Below are 25,850 nucleotides of genomic sequence, written 5' to 3' on the forward strand. Positions count from 1 at the left end.
TTCAAATCTCAGTTTAAGACTCCCTTATTAATCCCTAAAGCATTTCTTGGGGTGTCGTTACTTCCAAAACTGGCCCTGTGCTGTGTGTCTCCATACACTTCCACGGCCGACTCTCGGAGGACCCCTAACGTGCCATTGTGCTCATACATTTTCTTGCCCACAATTCCCACCAGACCATGGCTCTTCCAAAGCAGGAACGACCTACCTTCGCACCTTTAGCACCTGCCCCAGGGTGCTCAACAAAAGACAATAAACAAAACTGTTGAATAACCGAAGGGACAAATGCATAACTTCCCAAATGAGGCCCCAAAATCTTAAGACACGGAAAGAAAAAACTAAGAAAATGTGTCGAAGAAATTGGAAAATGCATCATGACCCCTCGTTTAACTCAAGGCTCAAGGTACAGAATTGGCAGAAAAGAGACTGAAAGAAGGAGTAAAGTAACAGTCTGACGACTAGAAGCACTTCCGGACGGCTCAACGTCATCTTAAAGGAGGCGCAGTGGCTTGGAAGCCCCACGCAAGCTCCAACCCTGGAAAAGATGGATGAGCACACGTCGGTGTTCAGGGCGCTTTTCATAAACGAGAGAAAACCCCCCGACTCACCCAGACGGCAGCCGTCCGGACCCTGGTGGCCATCCTCACGGCCAGTTTTGTGCGCCCTGAGGGGGGTGGCACGACCCGACGGCTGCGCGAGAAGAGAACCGTGAGGGAACCAGTCTCCCCGCCACTCCCACGCCCACGCGGGACCCTCCTGCCACCCCCGGAGGACCCGCCCCTCCCTTCCCACGGCCGGGCCTCCTTCCCTCACGCAGCGGCGGGGCTCCCCAGCTCCGCCCCCACCTACACACACGCGATCGGCTCAGGGCAGGCGCGGGGGAGGCCAGACTAGTCTGCACGGTCCCGCCGCCCTGACACGGGAGGGACTCGGCGCGCGCGGCTCCCCCAAGCCCTGAATCGGCAGCGGGAGATGCGGGGGAGACCGGCTCCGCAGCCGACCTCCCGGATCTGCAGCCAGAGCCGCTCAATCCTCGCTCTCGACTGTGCGGCGCCCGCTCTGGGTGCTTCGGCGACGGCCCTCGGGCAGACGAGGTCGGCACGCTCCAGCTCAGGTCCCCACTACGGGCAGGGGACGCAAACCACCCACCACGACTCTCCCGGCTGGTGCCGAGCCGACGGCGGCCGCTAGGGACGCACAGGAAATGCGTCAGGGCAACCCGAGGGCAGGACGAACTACAACTCCCGGAAGCCTCTGCGGGCGTTCCTCCTGCGCGGGGCGGCTCCAGCCGAGGGCCGCCGGGAGGGAGCGCTGCGGCCGCGAAGCGCAGGCCCTTCCCGCCCCACCTCTGGGCGCGGGGAGGACGCGCAGGCTTTCAGTGATACAGAGGATTAAAATAATTGACAGCAATAGCGCAAAGGCTGGAGGCATATAAATTCAGTTAAAAGTGTTCTAAGGTTCCTGCTTTTCCAAATGGTAAAAGTCCTAATTTATAATTTAATAACGCAAAGATTCGTTCCGTTGTATAAGTGACATTTATTTTCCAGGAAAATTAGGAGTGGCATTGTCTTCCTTTGGGGATGGGGGTGGGGGAATCCTTTAAATGTCTGGCTTAATATAAAACAGCTGCAGTCTCATATGTGCTTCTGCATTCACTCTGTTGCATGTGTTTCTTATGTGTAAGTATCAATATATGAAAAAATCTGGCCTCACATAGGTATGTATCAATAGTTGGAAAAGGACAGGGTATTTTAATGTACTTAGATAACTGCATATTCTTTGCAGTAAAAGCTGAACAAGGAATAGGTCAGTTTCAGTGTATGATCTGAAACCAGAGATGTGAGCTTTTTCTACTCTATTATATTAAAACCCATTGGTCTGTCTTGCACTTTGAATGCATAGTTTTATCAGGCATGATTTTGTAACAACATGCATTGGTCATTTGGAAAATATTTGTTCACTGACTAATGCAGATCTTCCAAACACTGACACCTCTCCTTATACAACATGAAAGCTCGTATTCATCAATATCATTATTGATCTTAAGTACTGGGAATCTGTGAAGTTCACAGTGGCAGATACAAGATTCCAGAATTCTGTTTGCACTTGAAAACTCTAGCTTTGTATTGGCAGACAATGCTGGCTGGCACTTGTTCCCCTTGTGTGACAGCTTACTTGGTTGGCAGTTGAGAATGTGTCTGCCTCACCCACGTCTGCCTCATATTTCAGTCCTGCTTTCACGCAAAGTTCAGCTCCCAACTCACATAATCACAGAAGTGCATTTTCTGGAGACAGATACGAAACTTCAGGATGCAGCACAGAATATTTGTTGCATAGATACTAAAAAGATATGGACTCAAGAGTTAAGATTTAATAAAGTTAGTTTTCACTGCTCCATCAAGGACATCCAGAAGCAAAATTGGTCTTTTTCTCTTCTTTTTTTAACTGTGAATGTGATGATGAAGAACATAATGACGACTAATAAATGTCTTTGATGCCACTTCCTGGATGCATGGGGAGTGCCCATAGTGGTACCCCTGTGGCTTTTGCACCATCAGAGCAAGTTCAACACAGTAGGCAACATCTTGAGTTTGGAATATCAGTACTCGCTGCAAACCTCTTTCAACTTTTCTGTATGTTTGAAAATTTTCATAATAAAATATTGGAGGAAAATATTGTGGAAGAGACAAACTTTTCAATAAATTGTGCAAGCCAAAAATAAATAAATAAATAAATAAAAATTGTGCAGGAACAATGAGATAGCTATACAAGAATAGAAAAAAAACTGCTGTCTCACAATATATTTAAAATAAATTCTAAATAGATTAAATATGGGACTTCCCTGGTGGTGCAGTGGTTAAGAATCCTCCTGCCAATGCAGGGGACATGGGTTCGAGCCCTGGTCTAGGAAGATCCCACACACGATGGAGCAACTAAGCCCGTGAGCCACAACTACTGAGCCCGTGTGCCACAACTACTGAAGCCTGAGCACCTAGAGCCCATGCTCCACAACAAGAGAAGCCACCGCAATGAGAAGTCCGCACACCACAACAGAGAATAGCCCCAGCTCCCCGCAGCTAGAGAAAGCCCGCATACACCAACAAAGACCCAACGCAGCCAAAAATAAAAATAAATAAATTTATTTTTAAAAAATAGATTAAATATTAAACGTGGAAAGGAAGGCTCTACAGGTTTTAGGTTGAAATGTAGAGTTAGCATCCTTTGCCCACTGATTTGTTAACCAATCCCTGTTATCTGCTAAGTTCTCATGTTGTGTTAGTTTTCTGTGCTGCTGTAACAAAACAAACTTGGTGGCTTAAAACCACACACATTTATTATCTTACAGTTCTGAACGTCGAAGGTCCGACACAGGTCTTCCCGGGCTAAAGCAAAGCGTTGGCAGGGCTTCATGCCCTTCTGGAGGCTGCTGGGGAAAACCCTCTCCTTGCCTTTTCCAGACTTTAGAGGCCAAGAGCATTTCTTGGCTCAGGCCCCCGTCTTCCACCTTCAGAACCAGCAACAGAGGGCTGAGTCCTCCTCGCGCTGCGTCGCTCTGGTCTCCTTTTCTGTCTCCCTCTTCCACCTTTAAGGACTTGTGTGATGACATTAGGCCCACACAACAATCCAGGATAATCTTTCTATTTTAAGATCTGCCGGTTGTTTTTCTTTCTTTTTTTGTTGTTTGGCTGCATTGGGCCGTTGTTGCTGCACGCGGGCTTTCACTAGCTGTGGTGAGCAGGGTCTACTCTTTGTTGCAGTGCGCGGGCTTCTCATTGCAGTGGCTTCTCTTGTTGCAGAGCACGGGCTCTAGGCACGTGGGCTTCAGTAGTTGTGGCACACGGGCTCAGTAGTTGTGGCATGCGGGCTCTAGAGCACAGGCTCAGTAGTTGTGGCTCGTGGGCTCTAGAGCGCAGGCTCAGTAGTTGTGGCGCACGGGCTTAGTTGCTCCATGGCATGTGGGATCTTCCTGGACCAGGGCTCGAACCTGTGTTCCCTGCATTGGCAGGTGGATTCTTAGCCACTGAGCCGCCAGGGAAGTCCCTGCTGGCTGTTTTTCAAATGAAGCTCTACCGTTTACTAGCTACATGATTTGGGGCAAATTACTTAAAATTTCCAAACTCTAGTGCCCTTAACTGTAGGGGAATAATATTATGCTCCTCATAGGGCTATAGACAGAGAAAAACCTAATGCATTAAGGGGCTTCGCAGATTGGCTATCTCATATCAAGCTGTCTATGATGAAGATGCGTTACAAAAATAAAAACCACCATACATTCGTTATTAGCGTTCGCTTCGAGATGCAGATTTTCTTGTTTCGCAGAAATCCTTGGTTTTCCGATTTTTTAAAAACAACTTTATTGAGGTTAAAAGTTACACACAACAACCTGGATCCAGCTAAAGTGTCCAGTTCAATGAGTTTAACAAATGAAGACAGTCATGGAACCACTACCACAACCAAGACACAGGTCACCCCCAGTGGTCCCCTTATGGTCCTGTTTGCAGTCAATTGCTCTCCCACCCGGGCCACAGGTGACCCCCGACCTCTCTCCTTTATCTATTACGCTTTCTAGAACTTTATACATGGGAGTCATATAGTATGTACTCCTTTGTGTCTGAATTCTTAGAATGCTTTTAAGATTTAACCATTTAGCCTTGCAGGGCTAGACTACAATGTGTTTTATCTACTCACATGCTGTGAATTATTATACATGACATCTGTTGAGTTTACTGTATTTGTGTTTGTTCTGGTTTTAGGCGATCACAATGCTTAACATTCAGGCACACATTTTTGCATGAACATATTTTCACTTCTCTTGGTTATTTACCTAGGAATGGAATTGATGGGTCACGTGGTAACTGTATGTTTAGCCTTTTGAAGACATGCCAAACTGTCCTCCAAAGTGGCTGTACTATTCTATAATCCCACCAGCAACGTGTGAGGGTTCCAATCTTCAATAACTAGCCTTATCTTTTTTATCTTAGTCATGCTACTAGATATGAAGTTCTATATCCTCCTGGTTTTGACTTGCATTTCCCTAATGACTGATGCTGTCGAGCATTTTTACAAGGGTTTACTGGCCATCTATACACATTCTTTTGTGAAGCATCTGGCAAATCATTTTGCACATTTTTTTGTTCACCTTCTTACTGTATAATTTATGAGTTAGTTATGAGCATCCTTTGTATTCTGGATACAAGCCCTTGTCAGATATACATATTGTTAATATACCAGCCTATGGATTGCCTTTTCATGTTCTTTTCAGAAGAGCAGAAGTTTTAAAATTTTTATTAAGTCCAATTTATCATTTTTCTTTTATGATTCATGCATTTTGTTCTATCTTTTCTTATACACATAAACATTTTCTCCTATGTTTTCTTCCAGATATTGAAAATTTCTAGCTTTTGCATTTAGGTTTGCAATGCATTTTGAGTTATTTCTGGATGTGATGTGAGATAAGGGGAGGGTTTTTTCCATACAAATATCCAGTTGTCACACCACCCCTCATTTAAAAGAATGTCTTTTCCACATTGAGTTATTTTGGCTCTCATGTCAAAATTTAATTGACAATATATGTGTAGGTCAATTTCTGAACTATCTGTCCTGTTTTATTGATCTATATCCACCCTCATGCCATCATTTTATTAGTATAGTTCTATAGTAAACTTTGAAATTAGGTATTGTAAGCCCTACAACCTTATCCTTTTAAAAAAATTTCTTTGGTTATTCTAGGTCATTTGCATTTCCATATAACTTCCTGATTAGCTTGTCAGTTTCCACACAAATGCCCCTGAACTTAAAGATTAGTTTGCGGAGAATTGCACTCCTACTATATTGAGTTTGTCCATCCTTGACCATGGTGTATTTCTTCACTTATAATATTTATTACATGCTCTCTATTATGTGTTCTTGAATTTCTTTCAGCAATGTTTTATACCTTCGCTGTACAGATCTTGTTCAATTCATTAAACATATCTAAGTATTTCATATTTTTGTATCATTGTGAGATTGTATTTCTGATTTCATTTACAAATTGTTCACTGCTTGTACATATCAATTTTTGTATATTGATCTTGTATCCTGCAACCTTGCCAAATTCCCTTATTAAAGTTCCAGTAGCTTATTTGTAGAAAAGAATTTTTGAAGAGAAAACATTCCATCACTGAAAAGATTGTCTTCCTGATCCTAAAAGTAATATATATTCTCTGAAGAGACTTTGAAAAGTACAAAAAAAAAAAAAAAAGAAAGAAAGAAAGAAAGAAAAGCAAACACCAATTCTCCCAATATGTAGGTTAATTGCTATTAATCTTTTGACAAATCTCCTTAGAGTTTTGAGCAAGATTCATTTCCGTTTTTTGAAATTCATTTATTTTTACATATCTGAGCTTACTTGGTATTGACAATTATTTATCATGCATTTTTTGTACATCACAAGGACATTTTTTATGTTACCAAGCTTTCTGTTTGTGTAACCTTAATGTCTATAAATAAAAATTTTTCTATTATACATTTTTAATATTACAAATTTTGCAGTATTATAAGTACTGTTTCAGTGATCATCCACAGAAATACATTCCTTAGAGTGTGAATAATAGTAACATTATTATTATTAATACCTAAGACATACAGCACTTCCTATGTGCCAGGCACTGTTTCAAGTACTTTACACAGTATCTCACTTAATCCACACAACTATCCTCGGACATAGGTACCAGCAGTAGTATCTCCACTACACAGTTCAGGAAAACTGAGCCATACGTTATCGGAAATTCTAAGAGGCCCAGCTACGGGGCTCGTCTTTTACGCCCAGAGAGAACCACTGCTTTTAATGAAAACCACTTCTGGTAGGAGTATGTTACATACGTGAATGGTGTGTAATCACTGAGGAGTTACTCAGCCATAACTGAGGCGCCAGGAGGTTCTCAAAACGTGAGGCCTTCATCCCAACTGTGCCAGAAGAGTGAGCTGTGGCCTCTTGCTCCTGCAGTTCTCAGGTCTCTTGAGTCTAACAAGCATTTCTAGATTAGTCCTGGGAGAGACAGCAAGGTCGTCGTCCTGTTATTCTCAACAATCTTTATATCGTTCAACAATCAGTGAGCATCTAACATATACACATTGTTTGCTGGAAAGTGGCAAATAATGGTCAGTTCCTACACACACAAGATCCATTTACAGAATGAAACAGAGGATTAAAACAGATTCTCTTTCTAAATCTTTTTTGGGTCATGGACTTACCAGAGAATCTGAAGATTAGGTTCCTCTCTCTTAAAGGGAAAACCTCCGTACAAAGAGAATGCTTTTGAATGCAATATTAAAAGCTGTTTACTGATCCTCAGAAATGCATCCATATACCCACTATGGGTCAGTGATTTCCTTGGTTGGTAAGTTCTGATGCAGGTAAAGGGGAAAACATGTGTGACTGGAAGCGAAGTGAGAACTCCATCAGTTCTTACTGGCAATCAAGCAGTTTAAAGTGAATGACAGACACTAGAGTGGGGCAATAATGTAATGTTAACAATCACACCTAATGTAATAAAGCACTTCATACACATGAGGCATGTTCTAAGCTCTTTATATGTTTACTTGTTTGCTCCTCACCACGATCCCATGAGGTAAGTAATGTTATCCCTAATTTGCAGAGGAGGACATCTGTTAGTTAGGTACAGAGCAGCTAGGCAACATGCCCAATTTCACCCAGCAAGGGAAGGACAGAGGTGGGAGTTCAACTTGGGGACCCCAGCTCAGACGCATACTCTTAACCACTGTTTTCTTCATAAAGATACAAGCAGTGCTGTGTCTATTTTAGGAGCATACTTGCTCCAAGTATTGCCCGGGTACATGCTCCCACTCAAATGGAGCCTCTCCCTGGCATGTTCAAGTATCCAATGCTCCTTTAGGTCCCAACATCCAGAGGATCATTGTGTTTAACCTCCCAAGAGTCTTTGGCAGCCTGTCCCAAGGACCACAACTCTATGACCCCAAACAACTTAGAATTAATGGGAAAGTTTGCTAGCAGGAGGTTCTCAAAATTCCTTCATAGTAGAATAGGAGAAACCGTATATCCTTTTTTAATATTTAAAAGCGTCTTCAAATAATTATTACAGTGACACCTAATAGACTATAAAACTCACTCATAATTCCCTTATCTAACAAGTCAATTCTGTTCATTTATCCATAGATACATTTTCAATTGTTACCCACATGCAAATATATTTAAACTGGATACTAATAGTAGTAAATGTGTTCTTCCTTCTCTGCCTCACATGGTAAGATTTTCCCTGCTGCTAGCCAAAATGTGGTTTATATCAGACACATAAAACAGACTAAACACTACGAAGTGTCCCAGGAGAGAGGGACAATCAAGTAAAAAATGGCATCTTAATTCACTGGAATATCATTTTCCATTGTTTGTTACAATAACTATACCCATTTTTTATTCCCCTCAGCAGCAACTCTCATTTATTTGCCTTTTTGAGGTAGCACTCTCATTTATTTTTTTGAAGGAAACAAAGCTGGATCATCTATCAGTAACTCACTTACTTAATCGTTCCTTCTCAGATTTTAGCATTTAATGCTGGGGGAAGAATGCTCCCAGTCCAACTACTTTTGTGGGAATTTGGGAAAAGAAGACAATCTGATATACTAAAGTGAAATTTGTGTGTTTTTCCCACTCCAGGACCAATTCTCTAGTGCACGAAAGGGTAGTAACAAGACTGAAAGCAGCTCCTCTCCAGAAGGAGTTCTCCAATGCTAAATAAAGTTATTGCTCTTTGTGAAGAATTCCATATTTATTACATTAATATGCATTTTCTCTAATATGATTTGTCTGGTATCTAATAAGATTAGGGCTATTAACAAGTGCTGTCCCACACTGATTACATGTTAGGAACTGCTCTCCGGTGTGAGCTATTTGATATACTATACGTGGAGAGTTCTGGCTGAAGATGATCCCACACTGATTACATTTATAGGTCTCTTCTCCAATGTGAACCCTCTGGTGCTTAATAAGGTCATTCTTCCGAATGAAGGCTTTCCCACACTGACAGCATTCATATGGTTTCTCTCCAGTATGAATTCTCTGGTGCACAATGAGGGCAGAACTCTGGCTGAAGGATTTTCCACAGTCATGGCATGCATATGGTTTCTCCCCCGTATGGGTTCTCTGATGTGAGAAAAGGTGAGAGCTTCGACTAAAGCATTTTCCGCAATCTTTGCACTCAAAGGGCTTCAGCCCAGTGTGAGTTCTATGATGGACAACAAGGTGAGACCTCTGGCTGTAAGACTTCCCGCAGTCACTGCATTCGTAGGGCCGCACCCTAACATGGGTTCTCTGGTGCAGAATGAGATGCGTGCTCTGTCTGAAAGACTTCCCACATTCGGCACACTCATAAGGTTTCTCTCCAGTATGAGTTCTCTGGTGCCGAATAAGCCTGGAGCTATGAACAAAAGACTTTCCACACTGATTACACGTGTACAGTTTGTCTCCTGTGTGAGTCCTCTGATGGGTAACAAGGTGAGAGAACCAGCTGAAGGACTTCCCACATTCTTTACATTCATAGGGTTCCTCACCAGTATGAGTCTTTTGATGTCCAATAAGGTGAGAACTCCGGCTGAAAGATTTTCCACATTCTTTACACTCATAGGGTTTTTCTCCAGTATGAATAAGCCGGTGCCTGGTAAGATTAGAGCGCCAGCTGAAGAATTTTCCACATTCCTTACATTCATAGGGTTTCTCTCTATGTGTACCCTTTGATATACCAAGGGATGTACCATGAGTAAGAGAGTTGTTATCAGGGCATCTGTATGATTTATCTCCTGCTTGAGTTCTTGCAAATTGAAGAAGGTGAATGTTTTGACAGAAGGTTTGACCAGAGTCATTACTGTTGCTTGCATAACTTTCCTGATGACCACTGAAAACCAAATCATGTTTCAAACTTTTAGGATGTGAGTCATGTTTATGGAAATACTCTCGCAGTACTAGCTGAGCAGGAAGAAGACAGTTTCCCCTGTATTTCCCATTTTCACAGACTCTCTCCTGAGGAAGTGCTTTCTTTTGGGTGAATGCCACTTGCCTCAGATGTCTCTCCTGGCTGCCCTGGGGCCTGTCCAACTGACCTTCACGTGTCCAGACTTCTTCCAGTGACAAATACCAGAGATCACTCTTTGCCATTCTTTTCATTTTAACATCACAGGAGTGTTTATCTTTAGAAATGCTCTTACTGGAAGCTGATGATTTAACTTCAACTGCAGTCTCCAAATCTGAAAGAAATGGAAAAGCTTTACATAACTAAAAAAAAGTATTAAGGTCAGAATGGTAGGATATATGTAGAAAAAAGTATGTAAGTCATGCAGAGTTGCTTTTAAATATGGTTTTGTAACCTTGACAGAGAGTGAGAAAGGGAAGGAAGGCCCATTAACAGGAAATGGGCCGGGCTATAATATGCACATAAAAGGAGCAAAGAGGGTAAGAGAAGCCACAGGACTGGCTACGACACATGGGATCAGGATATTCAGTGCTGGGGTGGCAATTAAGGAAACCCAGAAAGCGCTGCACTGCCACGATCTAACCTATTAATGATAAAAGAACCTGACGTGTCTCCTTGCTGCCAGGCCCTTCCCCGACATGATCTCTTCACATTCCTAAACCATGAAAGCAGCCACGTGGCAGGAAATGGCTTCTATCTATGCCACCAAAGCGGTACAGAATGATTACATGTGACTGACAGAGCAAACCTCTCAGAAAGGCCATGGGGTCGGCTGGCAGGGTGACTGCACAGAAGGGACCCAGATACAGGTTCTAACCTACACTTTGCTACTACTAGTGGTGAATTTAGACAAGTTGCTAAAGTTTTCAAAAATCATATTGCTTCTATGTCGTTTAAGGACCTATAAGGTTATCCTAAGTATCATATAAGGTGGGAGCTCATCACCGAAGCAGTACGGTTTGTAATGCTCACTGGTATCATCATCCCCATCTTCTACTTTGATTCCTTTGCTCTGAGACACCAAGACTTAATTAAAATTGACAGGACTAATGCAGGACACTAACTCAGAACCTGAACCCTAACTCACATTCTCCTGGACTTTTCGCCCTTCTGTTTATATGCATGCGTATTACTGCAAATTATTTTCCCTGGTTCAGAGCCTGCGTTTGTTTCTCAATGCCTTTCAGCTAAAATGTTTGGTTCTGAAATCTAGAAAAAAATCCACTATTTACCCAATACCACCTCTTCCTACATAAGTGGGGCAATACTCTACTCTTACTTGGTGTATGGGGTGAATTGTGTTCCCCAGAGGAGATATGCTGAAGTCTTAACCCCCAATATCACAGGTTATAACCTTATTTGGAAATAGGATCATTGCAGATGTAATTAGTTAAGATGCAGTAGTACTGGTGTAGGAGGGCCCTAATCCAGTCTGACTGGTGTCCTTACAAGAAAAGGAGAGAAGATACAGAGGCAGACACACAGGGGAGGCAGCCATGTGAAGATGGAGGCTGGGTGAGGTGATGTGTCTACAAGCCAACGGGCACCTGGGGCACCAGAGCTGGAAGAGGCGGGAAGGACCCTCCCCTGGAGCCCCAGAGGGCACACGGCCTGCCCACACTGTTCTAGAGACTTCTGACCTCTAGAACTGTGAGACAATAAATGTGTTGATTTAAGCCACCCAGTTTGTGGAACTTTGTTTTGGCTGCCACAGGAAACAATCCCTGGTAAACAATCCCTGGGCCAGGCTCCTAACTGCCTCCTTTGTACAACCCAAACCCCTTTCCCAGTCCTCATTTTCATTCCCAGCTCTGTTAGTTGCTAGTTTCTTCCCCACCCTGATTTCTTTTTTAAAAAATTGTGATTAAAACAATACATATAACATAAAATGCACCATCTGAACCATTTTTAAGTGCACAATTCAAGTATTAAGTGTATTCACATTGTTGTACAGCCATCACCACCATCCATTTTCGTCTTATAAAACTGAAACTCCATACCTATTAAACAATAAGGACCCAATCTCCTCTCAACCCAGCTCCCAGCAATCACCATTATACTTTGTGTCTTTATAATTTTGGCTACTTCAAGTACCTTACATACGTGGAATCACACACTATTTGTCCTTCTGAGACTGGCTTATTTCACCCAGCATAATGTCCTCAAAGTTCATCCACGTTGTAGCAGACTGCAGTATTTCCTTCCTTTTTAAGGATAAATAATACTCCATTACATATACACACACCTCTACCTTGATGAGTTTTGACAGGACATATGCCATCTTTTCCCTCTCCTCCACCCAGTGCATCAGAATCCCATGGAGAAGTTTTTCAAACTACTAATGCCAACTGGAAAATTCTAGAATGAACATGTGTGATGAGGGGTAGGGCTGGGTATGGAAAGACAAGTCTGGAGAAAGCGACAGAAAACACAGACGCATTAAAGTCCTAAAAATCTTCCATGTGTTCTGTAATGTGGAAGATAACTCAGGTGCGTTATCTTCAAAATCTGCAGCATCCATTAATCAATTCATCAACTGAGTTTTTAAAGCCATCACCCATTATACTTTTCATTTTGATAATGAAGTTCCCAGAGCTTGTAGATTCCCTTAAATTCCAGTCGATTAAGCACATACATGGAATTTCAGTATTTCTTTTGACAACAAATTTCCCACTAAAAATTTAAACTGCTGGTTATAGTCAGTTATTTTTGGATACTTGTCAACAGACATCCAGGAAAGCCTGCTAAACTGAACACATGAATGGAAAAAATAAGGACAGGAAGAAATAGGGAAATGAAAGGAAACAGAGAACAGTCTTTCCTGCCATGGCCCCAAAGCAGCTGACTGATCAAGTACTTCCCAGTGTCTGAGGGACCTGCCCTGAGACAGGTACTGGCTACAGTCACCTACGAGGCCCAATGTAAAAAAAGTCAAAAACAAAATTTATGACATTTAAAAGTAGAAACAAAGTGGAAGCTCAGAAAAAGAAGGAACCTGTACTTAATAAGCCAAAAGGTTTCACAAAAAAGGACTGGAGGCGAAACATAGAGGACGACTGAGACGCTAACGACTTCATTCACATCACACTCACAGCCTGAGGTTCAGGGAAATGCCTGACATGAGTGGACGTGAGTGCCAGAGGATTACGAGGTGCCTAGACTGCACCGGGCCTGGGAGGCCATGTGTCCCCAGGAGTCAACGTGGGTCACTAGCACATGGAGTTGGCCATCAGCAGCAAGGTCCAGACAGCAACGCCCCAGATGGCTGGGCTAAGGAGAAAGACATCAGAGCACTGAGCTTAGAGACAGGGGTCAGAGACAGCATTGCTCAGAGAGAACAGAACAGGAGGAAGATGAAGCACTGCCTTCATTTCTTAACCCAGAAGGCTGATCTTCTCTACACAGGGGAGCTGGGGAAAGGACTGATGCTAGAAATCCACACAGTGGTCTGCATTTTACAGATATTAAGATTAAAATGAAAAAAAAATTAAATAAAGAGCTAGATTATGAGAAAACAGGTGTTTTTGAGAGCAGCAATTCTGGAAAGGAAGGAGGGTTAAGTCAACAGGGATTGGTGATGCCTCTGCTGCAATTTGCTAACCGGCAAAAAACAAACTCAGAGCAGGGGCAGGCGATGGGGTCCCATGGCAGAGCTTACACAGAGCAGCAGATCAAAGGCTGTGGGAAGGGACACAGGACAGGGAAAAGACAGGCAAAGATAATAGAATAATTCTATGAAAGATAAGAGGACACAGATGCTTGAGTTAGTAGTAATAATCAGGAAAGCAAAATGAACAGGGCTGGAACCAAGCACTGAAACAGAAAGATAATTTTTTTTAACATCTTTATTGCGGTATAATTGTTTTAAAATGGTGTGTTAGTTTCTGCTTTATAACAAAGTGAATCAGTTATACATATACATATGTTCCCATATCTCTTCCCTCTTGCGTCTCCCTCCCTCCCACCCTCTCTATCCCACCCATCCAGGCGGTCACAAAGCACCGAGCCGATATCCCTGTGCCATGCGGCTGCTTCCCGTTAGCTATCTACCTTACGTTTGTTAGTGTGTATATATCCATGACTCTCTCTCGCCCTGTCACAGCTCACCCTTCCCCCTCCCCATACCCTCAAGTCCGTTCTCCAGTAGGTCTGTGTCTTTATTCCTCTCTTACCCCTAGGTTCTTCATGACATTTTTTTTTCTTCTTAAATTCCATATATATGTGTTAGCATACGGTATTTGTCTTTTTCTTTCTGACTTACTTCACTCTGTATGACAGACTCTAGGTCTATCCACCTCATTACAAATAGCTCAATTTCGTTTCTTTTTATGGCTGAGTAATATTCCATTGTATATATGTGCCACATCTTCTTTATACAATAGCCCGGAGATGGAAACATCAGAAAGATAATTTTAATGAATGCAAATGGAAGTGTGACAAGACTAGAAAGCAGACTAGCAGTGGGGAAACCGAAGCTAAATAAACCCAGTCCTCACCTTCGAAATGCAGAGAACTAGTGACCACTCTCGCCAGGGACTCCTCCCCCAAACGGGTGGTCTGGTTCTCACCTGGATAGGTCTCTTGGTGAATCCCTCTCTCCAACAGCCATGGCTCCTCCCCCTTCTCCAACTGCAGGATCACCTCTGGCTTGGGAAGCTGATGCCCTGTTCCCAGTGAAAGATAAAGAACTGGGCGAGGGTTGGGAGCTCTGGGCTGGACACAAAGAAGCATCCCAGTTCACCCCCAACCCCGGGCCCCTTCAATAGTCCTGGGGGGCTCTGAAGAGTAGACAAGGTAGGGCTACAGAGGCAGCAAAATACACATTTCTTAAAATTCAACAAACGAAAACAATTTTTTTTTTCATAAAAGCAGAAGGAGTACGAAAACCCTGTTCCATGCCCCAAAGAAATTAGGTCCCTGGCCCCAAGCTCACACTCCAATGTATGCTTCAGGCTCTCCATACCTTTTGATCAATGAGGAACCCAAAACCCCCAAACAGAGGTCCATCTCACCCAAGGACACCAGGTTTCTGTAGTTCTCCAACATCACATCTTTGTACATGAGCTGCTGAGCAGGGTCCAGCAGCTTCCACTCCTCCCTCGTGAAGTTCACAAGTATGTCCTTGAAGGTCACCAGTGTCTACAACACAAAGCAAATTTGAGCCTGATGTATATCTCTGCCCTCCCTTTCCCGAATATTGACAGAAAGAGAGATTAGGCAGATAGCACTTGGGTAGGGAAACAGGACACAATAGAACTCATTCTAGGAGTGAGTAGTATTTACGTTGAATTCTGGACAAGTCCTAAAAGGAATGGTATTAAGTACGTACTGTCTAGAAACCTGTTCCATGTTATGCTTTCAGTTTAGAAACTGTCAGAAACACTTCATTTAAATCAAGTATGTTGTAAACAGCTAAAGCAAGGAGAATCAGTTAATCTACACTTATGTAAAATAATTAGAACCTAATACAAGGCAGGAGAAGAAGGGAAAAACAGTCTTGAGCTCAAGTGCAACTTTATGCTTAAGAGACCAACCTAGCCATGTTTTATGACCTAAAATAAATTTCCAAAACATTTTTCCTAAATATTGGTAGGCATTTAAAAAATAGAGAAGAGATTATATTTTAATAGTAATAAAACAATAGATACAGAAGCAAGGCCTTTATTAGACACATCAAAGGGATCTATAGATGACACAGAAAAAAACCCATTTGAATAACTGAGCGTTTCTCATCAAAGACTGTGAAGGTAAAACGACAGTGGAATAGTGGGGATTTTTTAATGCCGAAAGAAAAGAACTGTCATGCCAGAATTTCAATTATTGGGTGAAAATATCTTTCAGGAATGATGAAAAATACATTCTCAAAGAAAGTTAAACAAACAGGATTTGTTACCAGCAGACCTGCTCTAAAAGTATGCTAAAGGTAATTCGTCAGGCAGAAGGGAAATGACACAAGAGAGAAACTTTAAATCTCAGGAATGATGGATGAGAAAGAAAAAGGGTAAATATCTGGGTAAATACAATAGACTACTTTTCTTCCCGTAAATCCTTCAAAATATGTAGGACAGCCAAAAGCAAAGACTGTGCTTTCTGGTGGGGTTTTGAATACGTAGAAGTAAAGTATGAGGGATCACCTAGGGGCGAAGCTGAGTGAGGCTGAAGGAGGGTCCCCCACCCACCTCTCTGTCCCCAGAGGACCCACCCTCTCCCGGGGCTCTTCCTGTCTTGGTTGCAGTTACTCCTGGATAATTACCTAACTTGTCCCCAAGCTCCTCCACAGGCAGTCCCCAGGGAGGAATTAACACACCAGCCCCACACCCAAGACCACCAGGGACCAGAGAATCCCTCAGAAAGGCACCAACATCCTAGTTCTGTCATCATCTTGAAGGGAGAAAGCTTGCTGTGTGCTCAGTCATTCCTCATTGTAGACGAAAGAGCATCTCATCAGAGTCCTCAATATTTCACACATTTCTGTTCAAGTTGTGTTTCTTTGATATGAAAGGAAATAAAACTACAGCTATAAATAAAGCAAACAAACAGTGCTAGTCTATTGGAGGAAGTGTCTGAGATACGGATCCCTTAAGAACCCTTAACTAAAAAGGGATTCTCAGTCGGAAAACAAAAAAGAATGAAGGCAGCCCAACTTACGTGGGACCGGGCAGTTAGCAACTCGGCCTCCATGCCCTCCTCGTTCCTGACGCTTCCTGAGTAACAGGAGATCCCAAGCAGGTGAAGCTGCGGAAAAGGCAGAAACTTGAGGAGAGATGCTGTGACCTGGTTCTCATTAATCGCGAGTCTAGATTCCCTCAGACCAACTGCTGTACCTATATATCCACACAACCAGACGACATCTGACTGTTCCAGAAATACACCTATAGTGCCCGAAACCCCCGAGAGTAGGAAGAAAAGAGCTCCGAAGACTGCCTCTCCCACACCCTGCAGCCTCTAGAGTTCCGTGCTAAATTTCATTTGGAACTGAATGTTTCTAATACTACATCAAATCCTCTTAGTTTTTAAAAATCCCTTTTATTACCGAAGTATGGCTGATTTACAATGTTGTGGTAGTTCCAGGTGTACAGCAAAGTGACTCAGTTTTACATATATATATATATATATATATATATATATATATATATATATATATATATATATATATATATATATATATATTCTTTTTCAGATTCTTTTCCCTTATAGGTTAAAAGGAAATCATACGATATTTGCCCTTTCGTGTCAGGCTTATTTCACTCAGCATCATGTTTTCAAGATTCATGCATGTTGTAGCCTGTATCAGTAGTTCACTCTAATGGCTGAATAATAATCCGCTGTATGGACCCACCACATTTTTTTTATCCACTCATCTGCTGACGGGTATACCTAGGAGTAGAATTGCTGGCTCATACGGTAATTTTATGTTTAGCTTTTTGAGGACCCACCAAACTGTTTTCCATAGTGGCTGCGTCATTTTACTTTCACACAAGTAATGTACAAGGGTTCCAACTTCCCCCCATGCTTGCCAACACTTGTGCCATCTTTTAAATTATATAGCCATCTTAGTAGGGGTGAAGTGGTATCTCACTGTGCTTTTCATTTGCATTATTTTCATGTGCTTACTGGCCATTTGTGTATCTTCTTTGGAGAAATGTATGTTCAAGTACCTTACCTATTTTTAAATTGGGTCATTGTCTTTTTTTTTTTTTTTGTGGTACGCGGTCCTCTCGCTGTTGTGGCCTCTCCCGTTGCGGAGCACAGGCTCCGGAGGCGCAGGCTCAGCGGCCATGGCTCACGGGCCCAGCCGCTCCGCGGCATGTGGGATCTTCCCGGACCGGGGCTCGAACCTGTGTCCCCTGCATTGGCAGGCGGACTCTCAATCACTGCACCACCAGGGAAGCCCGGGACATTTGTCTTTTAGTTGTTGAACTGTAGTTCCTTATCTATTCTGGATAGTAAACACTTATCAGATAATATAACTTCCAAATATTTTCTCCCATTCTGGAGGTTGTCTTGCCTTTGTTGTTGAAATATACTTTTGCCAAATATAGGATACTACGCAGACAGGTATTTTTCTTTTCAGTGCTTCATAGAGCTCCACTCCCAATGCTCCAGGAATCAGAAGAGCTTTCCAGCCTGGCCAGCAGTAATGGCCATAACCCCCATGTGAACACCACATGCTGTTCCCTGCAGCTTCCTCCCCCGTGTGTGCTTTGTGTGATCACTCGAGGGCACCCTCTGCACTCTGTGAAGGCTGCTGCCCTGCCCTCCCCAGCCTCAGCTCTGCATTCTGGACTCAGGGTCTGCTCAGCCCCTCTCAGCTTCCCCTACCTCTGCTGTAACCTGGAAACCCTCTCAAGGCAATAAACCGGGGCAGTCAGAGGGCTAACCTGCTTGGTTTTCCATCTCTCAGGGATAACTGTCCTTTGTGGTCTGATATCGAATGTTTTTAAACGTTTGTTTCATGTATTTTGTCTTTTTGTTGTTGTTGCTGTTTGTTCGGGCAAGAGGATAGGTAAATCCCCTCCCTGTTACTCCATCTTGGACAGAAGTAGACGTCTATAAACACTGCACTTTTAACTTGTTTTAAATTTAGATTGTATCTTTAATTTCCACCCTTTGAATACTAGGTCTGAATATTTTCCATATGTTCATGTTGATGGCTCTTTTGTATTTGCTTTCTTTTACACTGTTTGCCCCCTTTGTCTTCTGGAGATCTTAAGGATTTCCATTTCAATTCTACCCATACTTATTGCACATGAATAAAAGCACTACGGTTTCTGACCCCCTCACCAGTGCTAAACTGGTTTTCACCAATGACACCTGTTATAGAGGCACTGCTGGCCTCTCAATTGTTCTTGAACCTCTTTACTGACTTTGGTAGCCCCTCACCTAGTTTTCCTCTATACAGCTTGGTACTTCTTAGTCTTCTCTAATGACTTAAAAAATTATGATTAGATACAACTAGAGATTATCATACTAAGTGAAGTAAGTCAGAAAAAGAAAGACAAATACCATACGATATCACTTATGTGTGGAATCTAAAATATGACACAAATGAACTTAGCTATGAAACAGAAAAAGACCCACAGACATAGAAAACAGACTTTCAGTGGCCGAGGGGGAGGGGAGGATTGGGAGTCTGGGGTCAGCAGATGCAAACTGTTATATATAGAATGGACAGACAACAAGGTCCTACTGTAGAGCACAGGGAATTATACTCAATAGCCTATGATAAACCATAATGGAAAAGAATATGAAAAGAGAGAATGTACACACACACATACATAACTGAATCACTTTGCTGTACAGCAGTAACTTTTTTTTGTCTTTTAGCCACGTCGCATGGCTTGTGGGATCTTAGTTCCCCGACCAGGGATTGAACCCACATCTTCAGCAATGAAAGCACAGAGTCCTAACCACTGGACCAGCAGGGAATTCCCTGTTCAGCAGTAATTAACACAACACTGTAAATCAACTATACATCCACTTTTAAAAATTAAAAATACTAATAAAAATTTAAAATTATGATTAGCTTAAATGTAGGTCACCCTTTGTTGCTTCTCTGTCTTTCCCAGTCTCTGCCCTTTCAATGGCCCCCTGGGCACTTACAGAGCACAGAGCACACCTACTCGTTTTACCCCATGGTCCATCCCATTGTTGGCTCACGACAGGCTCAGTGCTGGGCTGGAATGAACAGATCACTCTGTCCTCTGCCCCTACGTCTTCCCCAACCTCAACTGAATATTCCCAACTGTGGTTAACAGCATGGCTTCTGCAGCCAGACTGCCTAGGTTCAGACCCCGCTCCACTGCTCACAGGTGGCTTCTTAACCTTTCAGTATCTCGGTCTCTTCATCTGTACAGTGGGGACTAAACAGTGCCTACCATAGGTTATTACGAGACTTAAATGAGTTCATATTTGTGAAACACAGAAAACAGCGCCTGACACACGGTAAGGATTATCTGCTTGTTAATTAAAAACATACACGATATCTAGGGACAAGTAACACAAGTATCTTTCTAGACCCTGTCCTCTTAACATCCAATCAGTTACTACAGCCTGTAAATCCCCTCCTAGACGTTTCTCTAGCTCCCACCCCTCCAGATCCCACGGCCTTGGCTCGGGCTTGGCTTCTCCGCCTCCGGACTTTCTCACTCCGATGAGTGTCCACATCAGCATCATCTCTGTAAAACACGTAAGCTGCGCTTCTTGATTAGAATTCTCTGCTGATCTCCCAGTACTCACAGGAAAATGGACCAAGTCCTCAGCATGGATTTAGGGTTCTTTGTGGCGGGCCCTTTTCTCCCTCACTAGCCCTAAATGTCCCATCAAACTGCAACCCCCCCACCCACCCATCCATGCTGCACCACCTGAACTGCCCAACCTCTTCACACGCCCTAGTCCTAGGCCAGGAAGGCTCTGCCCTTTCGTGCCGCTTGGTAAAATCCTACCCATCCTGCAAGATCAAACATCACCCTTTCCTGTGTCATTCCCTAACTTCTCCAGGAAGGTTTAGTTCTTTCACCTCTGTGCTCCCACAGTCCCTAGGACAGGAAGCAACATGAACTGAACAAAAGTACAGCCAGAGAGCACAGCTACCTGCCCAAGGTCATGTCTGCTTGGGGTGAGGTCTCTGATGCCAGGCACAGGTCCGTCCTTACTTCTTTTAACCCTTCCCCAGAAACTTGAGTGATTTTAGCTGAACACACCAGCTGTGGGAGTTAAGACACAGAAGCAGACACGTGTTCTCTGTGGGGTATCATCAGAGGAGCACAGGCTCATTTCCAGGAGTCAGAATCCAGTCAGCAGGATGGAAAGGTGGGATGAACGCGTGTGTTCCTTGTTCACACCTTCTTGATCCAGATGTTAACCAAGGGCTCACGAACCACATGCCAAGTACTATTCCAGGGGCTGAGCCCAGAGCAACAGCTGTTCAGACAGGCCCCTCCCTCACTGAGCTCAGGTGAGTAAAGGCTGAAATAACCACGGACGTCCAGCCTGCATAAGAAATTACTTGGGTGAAGCAAGAGAATGGTCTTCACACATTTACAGGTCCTGTGGAACAGGGATAATATATATATTTTTAAACATTTTATGTTTTCTTTTTTTGGCTACGTTGGGTCTTTGTTGCTGTGTGTGGGCTTTCTCTAGTTGTGGTGAGCAGGGGCTACTCTTCGTTGCGGTGCACAGGCTTCTCACTGCGGTGGCTTCTCTTGTTGCGGAGCACGGGCTCTAGGCGCGCGGGCTTCAGTAGTTGTGACACACGGGCTCAGTAGTTGTGGCTCGTGGGCTCTAGAGCACAGGCTCAGTAGTTGTGGTTTGCAGGCTCAGTAGTTGTGGCTCGCGGGCTCTAGAGCTCAGGCTCAGTAGTTGTGGTGCATGGGCTTAGTTGCTCTGCAGCATGTGGGATGTTCCCAGACCAAGGATCGAACTCGTGTTCCCTGCATTGGCAGGCAGATTCCTAACCACTGCACCACCAGGGAAGTCCACAGGGATAATATTTATTCTGAGTTGTTCCAGAGGGCAGAATTAGGAGAAATGTGTGGAGTCACAAGGAAGTCAATTACAAGTCAACAATAATAAGACACCATTAATCAAACAACACCTGGTAACAGATCAGGTCACGGAAAGAGGCAGGAAATTTCTGGTCACTGATAAACTTTGAATAGGATCTTATTTAAAAAGAAAAAAAAAACAACTATATACAGCCTCCAGTTTACATGGACATCTAAGGTTCATTCCAGTGACTCTCCTGTTTTATGATTTAAAGCAAATAGTCTTATGTCACCCTAATTTCCCTTAACGCCCACTTCTAGATAATTTACTTAAAACTTTATCTAAACTGACAGTTTATAGCTCTGATTGCACACTGGCCTTTCCCCCCATATTAATAAGTTATTAATATCTGGGTCCCACGCCACCCTCCCCCACCAAGAGCTTCTCATTTAACTCCCTGGGGAGGGAGCACTGCAGGTGCTTCTGACGTGCGACGCGCACCACGGTTGGCAGCCACTGACCCCAGCTGTCATGGAGTCTATTTAATTCTCAGTTTCTACCATTTCTTGGGGGTAATCAGATCCTTCCATCAGACACCAGATTTACAAAGGATATTCTTATGCAACTGAACAAAACTGACTTCTCTAACGTAACAACAGATATTGCCAGGGGAGGGACACCAGGATGGGTTTTCATTTGTATTTAGGGAAACAGCAGGTAAGCTGATAACTATTGTGATCTTCTGTCATTTTTCTAAATCATTGCTGAACACTTTACTATGATCCCGGCTGTGTCCCACGCCCAGGGGATAAAATGTGAGCGAAGCATTTATCCCTGCCCTCAGCAGCTAAGGCAAGCTGAAGAAACCAACCTCCATGGAACACAGACAGCAGCCAGCAGGAGCTGGGGGTCTAAGGCTGAGTCCAGAACGCGTCTGAGTTCAGGCAGATAAGCGAGGGTGGGGAATCATGAACAAAAGCAGGGCCTTCGACGGTGATGTAGGGGGAGAAGCTCAGTGTGGCCGTCGAATGTGGTGCAGGGCAGGGAGCAGCCAGAAACAGGCCAGGTCGAGGTCACAGAGGCCCAAAGTGCCGTCCTCAGAAACAGGCTCTTGCCCACATGCTGTCAGCTGGGCAATGACAACAGATGTGTCTGCCTTTGAGGTAGTTGTGTGATGGACTAGAGGGGGATGAAACACCTGCAAAGAAACCAGGCAGCAGGGAAACTGTGATCCAGAATACAGGAGCACAAAGGAGCGCAGCAATGGAATTGATTAGATGTGAATGGGAATACAGGTTAAGGGTTCAAGGTGACCCCAGGTTTCTGGGTGACAGAATGGACAATAATGTCTGGGGGTAGGATTGGCTGTGCACACGGTGCGTGAGCCAGAGAAGGGAGAGGGAGAAGGACACGTTTAGCTGTGAGGGTTATCCAGCTGTATCAGCCGCCATCCACATTTCTGCTCTACCTGGATCTACTCAAGCTGCACAGCTATATTCTCAAACAGAACAACTTCTTGCGGGGAGTGGGGGTGCATCTTTAGTCACAGATTTGGGGGTGACGTATTCATCTACTCTGATGCAGGTGAAGGAGACAGATGGGGTCTAAGGGAGATTATACATCCCTGCGCCACGATTCCCATAAAGCTCACCAGGAGACAGAACATCTGGTAAAGCTGGGTAACAGCATTATCAGATGACACCATGGCAGTGTATAAAATCAACCAAAGATACCATGGAGAGTAAAATAAACTGTAGGACCAGAAAATTGTGGGATAGGACTTCCCTGGTGACGCAGTGGTTAAGAATCCTCCTGCCAATGCAGGGGACATGGGTTCGAGCCCTGGTCCAGGAAGATCCCACATGCCGCGGAGCAGCTAAGCCCGTGTGCCACAACTGCTGAGCCTGCGCTCTAGAGCCTGCGAGCCACAACTACTGAAGCCCGCGTGCCACAACTCCTGAAGCCCGTGCGCCTAGAGCCCATGCTCCGCAACAAGAGAAGACACTACAATGAGAAGCCTGCACACCACAAGGAAGAGCAGCACCTGCTCGCCGCAACTAGAGAAAGCCCGCGCGCAGCAACAGAGACCTGGCGCAGCCAAAAATAAATTAATTAATCTTAAAAAATCATGGGGATCTAAAAGGGAAAAAAATTGTGGGATAAATTAGTATCTAGGAAGAAAACAGAGGAGAAAAGGAAGCCCAAAAAGGAAGCAGAGAAAGATCCACCAGAGAATGAGAAGATCTACAGACAGATCTGTAGAAGAGCTGTAGAGATGTATATCAGAAGCCAGAAGGGAGAACTTCAAGGAAGGGAGGATTAACAGAGTTCAGATGAATTAGGGATTCTAGTGCCCTGACTGGCTAGATGAAGGTTCGCTAAAGCGGGAACAGCAGACAAATTCCACAATAGGGCTGAAAAGTTTGGAGGCGAGAACAGCAGCGAAAGGGCGGAGCTAGAAGAGGCCGTAGGATCAAATGCGGACCTGGGCGTGTCTGTAGGCGTGAAGCAGGGCAGGGGTGGGCTCAACAGCTCGGAGGGAGGGACCAGACTTGCAGGCAGGAAGCCCGCAGCAGCAAGGTCACTGCCCCCTGTGCCCTGCTGCCTCCGATGTCACAAGTCCTCCGACCCTCACCCTCTGCCCCCCTGTCCCACCCACATAACCCAGGGCAGGGCGTTCCAAGGTGCTCAGCTGAATCACATCTACACGGTTCCTGTTGCCAATAAGCTGATACAGCCACAGCTTCTGGCAGTTAGGACTCAGATGTCTTTTGAGAGCTGCTATTCTGCAAACCACCAGGGCAGAGATGGCCTGAAAGAAGCTTCCAGCACCAGCAAGAAGGCTATGGAAGTTACCATATGAGGCACAGAGGTTCCAGGCACAGCTCTGATCACAACCATCCACATTCTGGGCCCTGACAACCTTTCAACCTTCAATCCTACTGCACTTGCCCCATGTTCTCTAAGCCTCATTCGCATGCCACCTTTTCCAAAAGCCTTCCCATCGTCCCAGAGGAAATCCCTGGAGCCTTTTGCCCACGCTCCTAGCACTCCAACGCCCGGCTCACTTGCCCACCTCCCTGTAAGATGAAGAACTTCTTGAGAACTGGGATAACCTCACTCCAAAACCTGGAAAGAGGCCAGCACAGTGCTTTGTATTTGTTCACTCCGGCACTTGTCAAACACTTGGCGATAACCTGTGGTTTGTACAGATGTCTGCCCTCAGGGCAAGCAGTGGAGACTGGAAGACCCAGTGCTTGAGGACCAGAGCCCAGGGACCGGCGAGACCTTCTAGGGGATAGCGTTTTGCTTGGGCATATGGAGTGTGTAATTCTTAATAAAAGAGAACAGATCTCTTAAGGTTCTGAATAAGTTCACTGGTATTTGGCATCTGTGAAGGACAAGGGATCATCAGCAAAAGGACCCAGCAGCAGAGACAGCAAAGCCATACTCCGCAAAGATTGTGCATCTGTGAAAACTCAACAAACGGACACTCTCAGGTTGTGCATTTCATTTTATGTAAATTTCACATCAAAAGCATAAGCGAAACAAACATTAAATTCTGGTTAACAATGCACATGCATTCAGAAGTATTTCAGGAAAGCATACTGATGGCTGCAATTTACTTTGAAATGCATCCCAAAAAAGAGGGACTGATGAAGAAAGGGGCAGACAGATATATGTTCAAATTAGTATAGTAAAATGTTAATGGTAGAGTCTAGGAGGGGAGGTTACAAGTATTCACTGTAAACTTCTTTCAGTTTAGCTGTATGTTCAAACTTTTTCATAATAAAATATTGACCAGAAAAGGTAAGGATGAGACAGCAGAAAGGTATTGTGTGGAAAGAGGCAAAAATTATGCTCCTGGTGTCGGTTCTAAGCCAGAGATGCATATACAGCCGGTGACACACCAGTCCTGACCTTGCTTCAGAGCCAGAAGATTTAAGACCCTGGCTGATCTGAGTCATGCTATAAGGAAAACTACAGGTGAAAGTCTATTGTAAGCAAAACGGAGATATCACACAATGAAACGTCTTTTTCCTTAAAACAAAAATTTTTTAAAGCTAAAATGTTTTTTAAACTATATGCTACTAAGCTTTCAGTGCTTGAATTATGTGATGAAAACCAAGAGAACTCATCATTTCTAGGAGTATTTTTCCTTTAACAGAAACATTTTCTCATCTAATTAAAAGGAAAAGGAGTCACTTTCATAACATTTTTAAGAAGATGGAGACATAAAAGAAAGAACAAATTGCATGGGGTTCTTTAAAAAAACAATCCCAATAATATTTTCTTGACAAGTGCATTTAATCCATAAACAGAACTGCTCTCATTCCTACTCATCCTTTATTCTTATTTATGACTCTAGGATTATATTAA

The 25,850-nt window shown here is 43.8% G+C and overlaps 2 protein-coding genes across 2 annotated transcripts in view; both read right to left on the reverse strand.

Moving 5' to 3' along the window:
• ZNF268 (zinc finger protein 268) overlaps positions 1 to 682 on the reverse strand; it is a 37,431-nt gene extending 36,749 nt beyond the window's left edge. The window contains exon 1 of the mRNA XM_082667495.1: positions 606 to 682. Within this exon, the coding sequence (XP_082523621.1) occupies positions 606 to 638 (33 nt within the window). The 5' untranslated portion in view covers positions 639 to 682. The remainder of the gene's footprint in view (positions 1 to 605) is intronic.
• Positions 683 to 6,358: 5,676 nt separating this feature from the next.
• Positions 6,359 to 25,438, reverse strand: ZNF10 (zinc finger protein 10; the record flags this gene model as incomplete). The annotated part of the gene is made up of 6 exons (XM_082667913.1): positions 6,359 to 10,254; positions 14,549 to 14,644; positions 14,993 to 15,119; positions 16,629 to 16,715; positions 24,106 to 24,256; positions 25,392 to 25,438. The coding sequence occupies 6 exons, from the start codon at positions 25,436 to 25,438 to the stop codon at positions 8,792 to 8,794; spliced, it is 1,971 nt and encodes a 656-aa protein (XP_082524039.1). The 3' UTR covers positions 6,359 to 8,791.
• Between the last annotated feature and the right edge of the window lie 412 nt (positions 25,439 to 25,850).

This window comes from Grampus griseus (genome assembly GCF_964374135.1).
Source record: "Grampus griseus genome assembly, chromosome: 12".
In the NCBI taxonomy this organism is placed as follows: domain Eukaryota; kingdom Metazoa; phylum Chordata; class Mammalia; order Artiodactyla; family Delphinidae; genus Grampus; species Grampus griseus.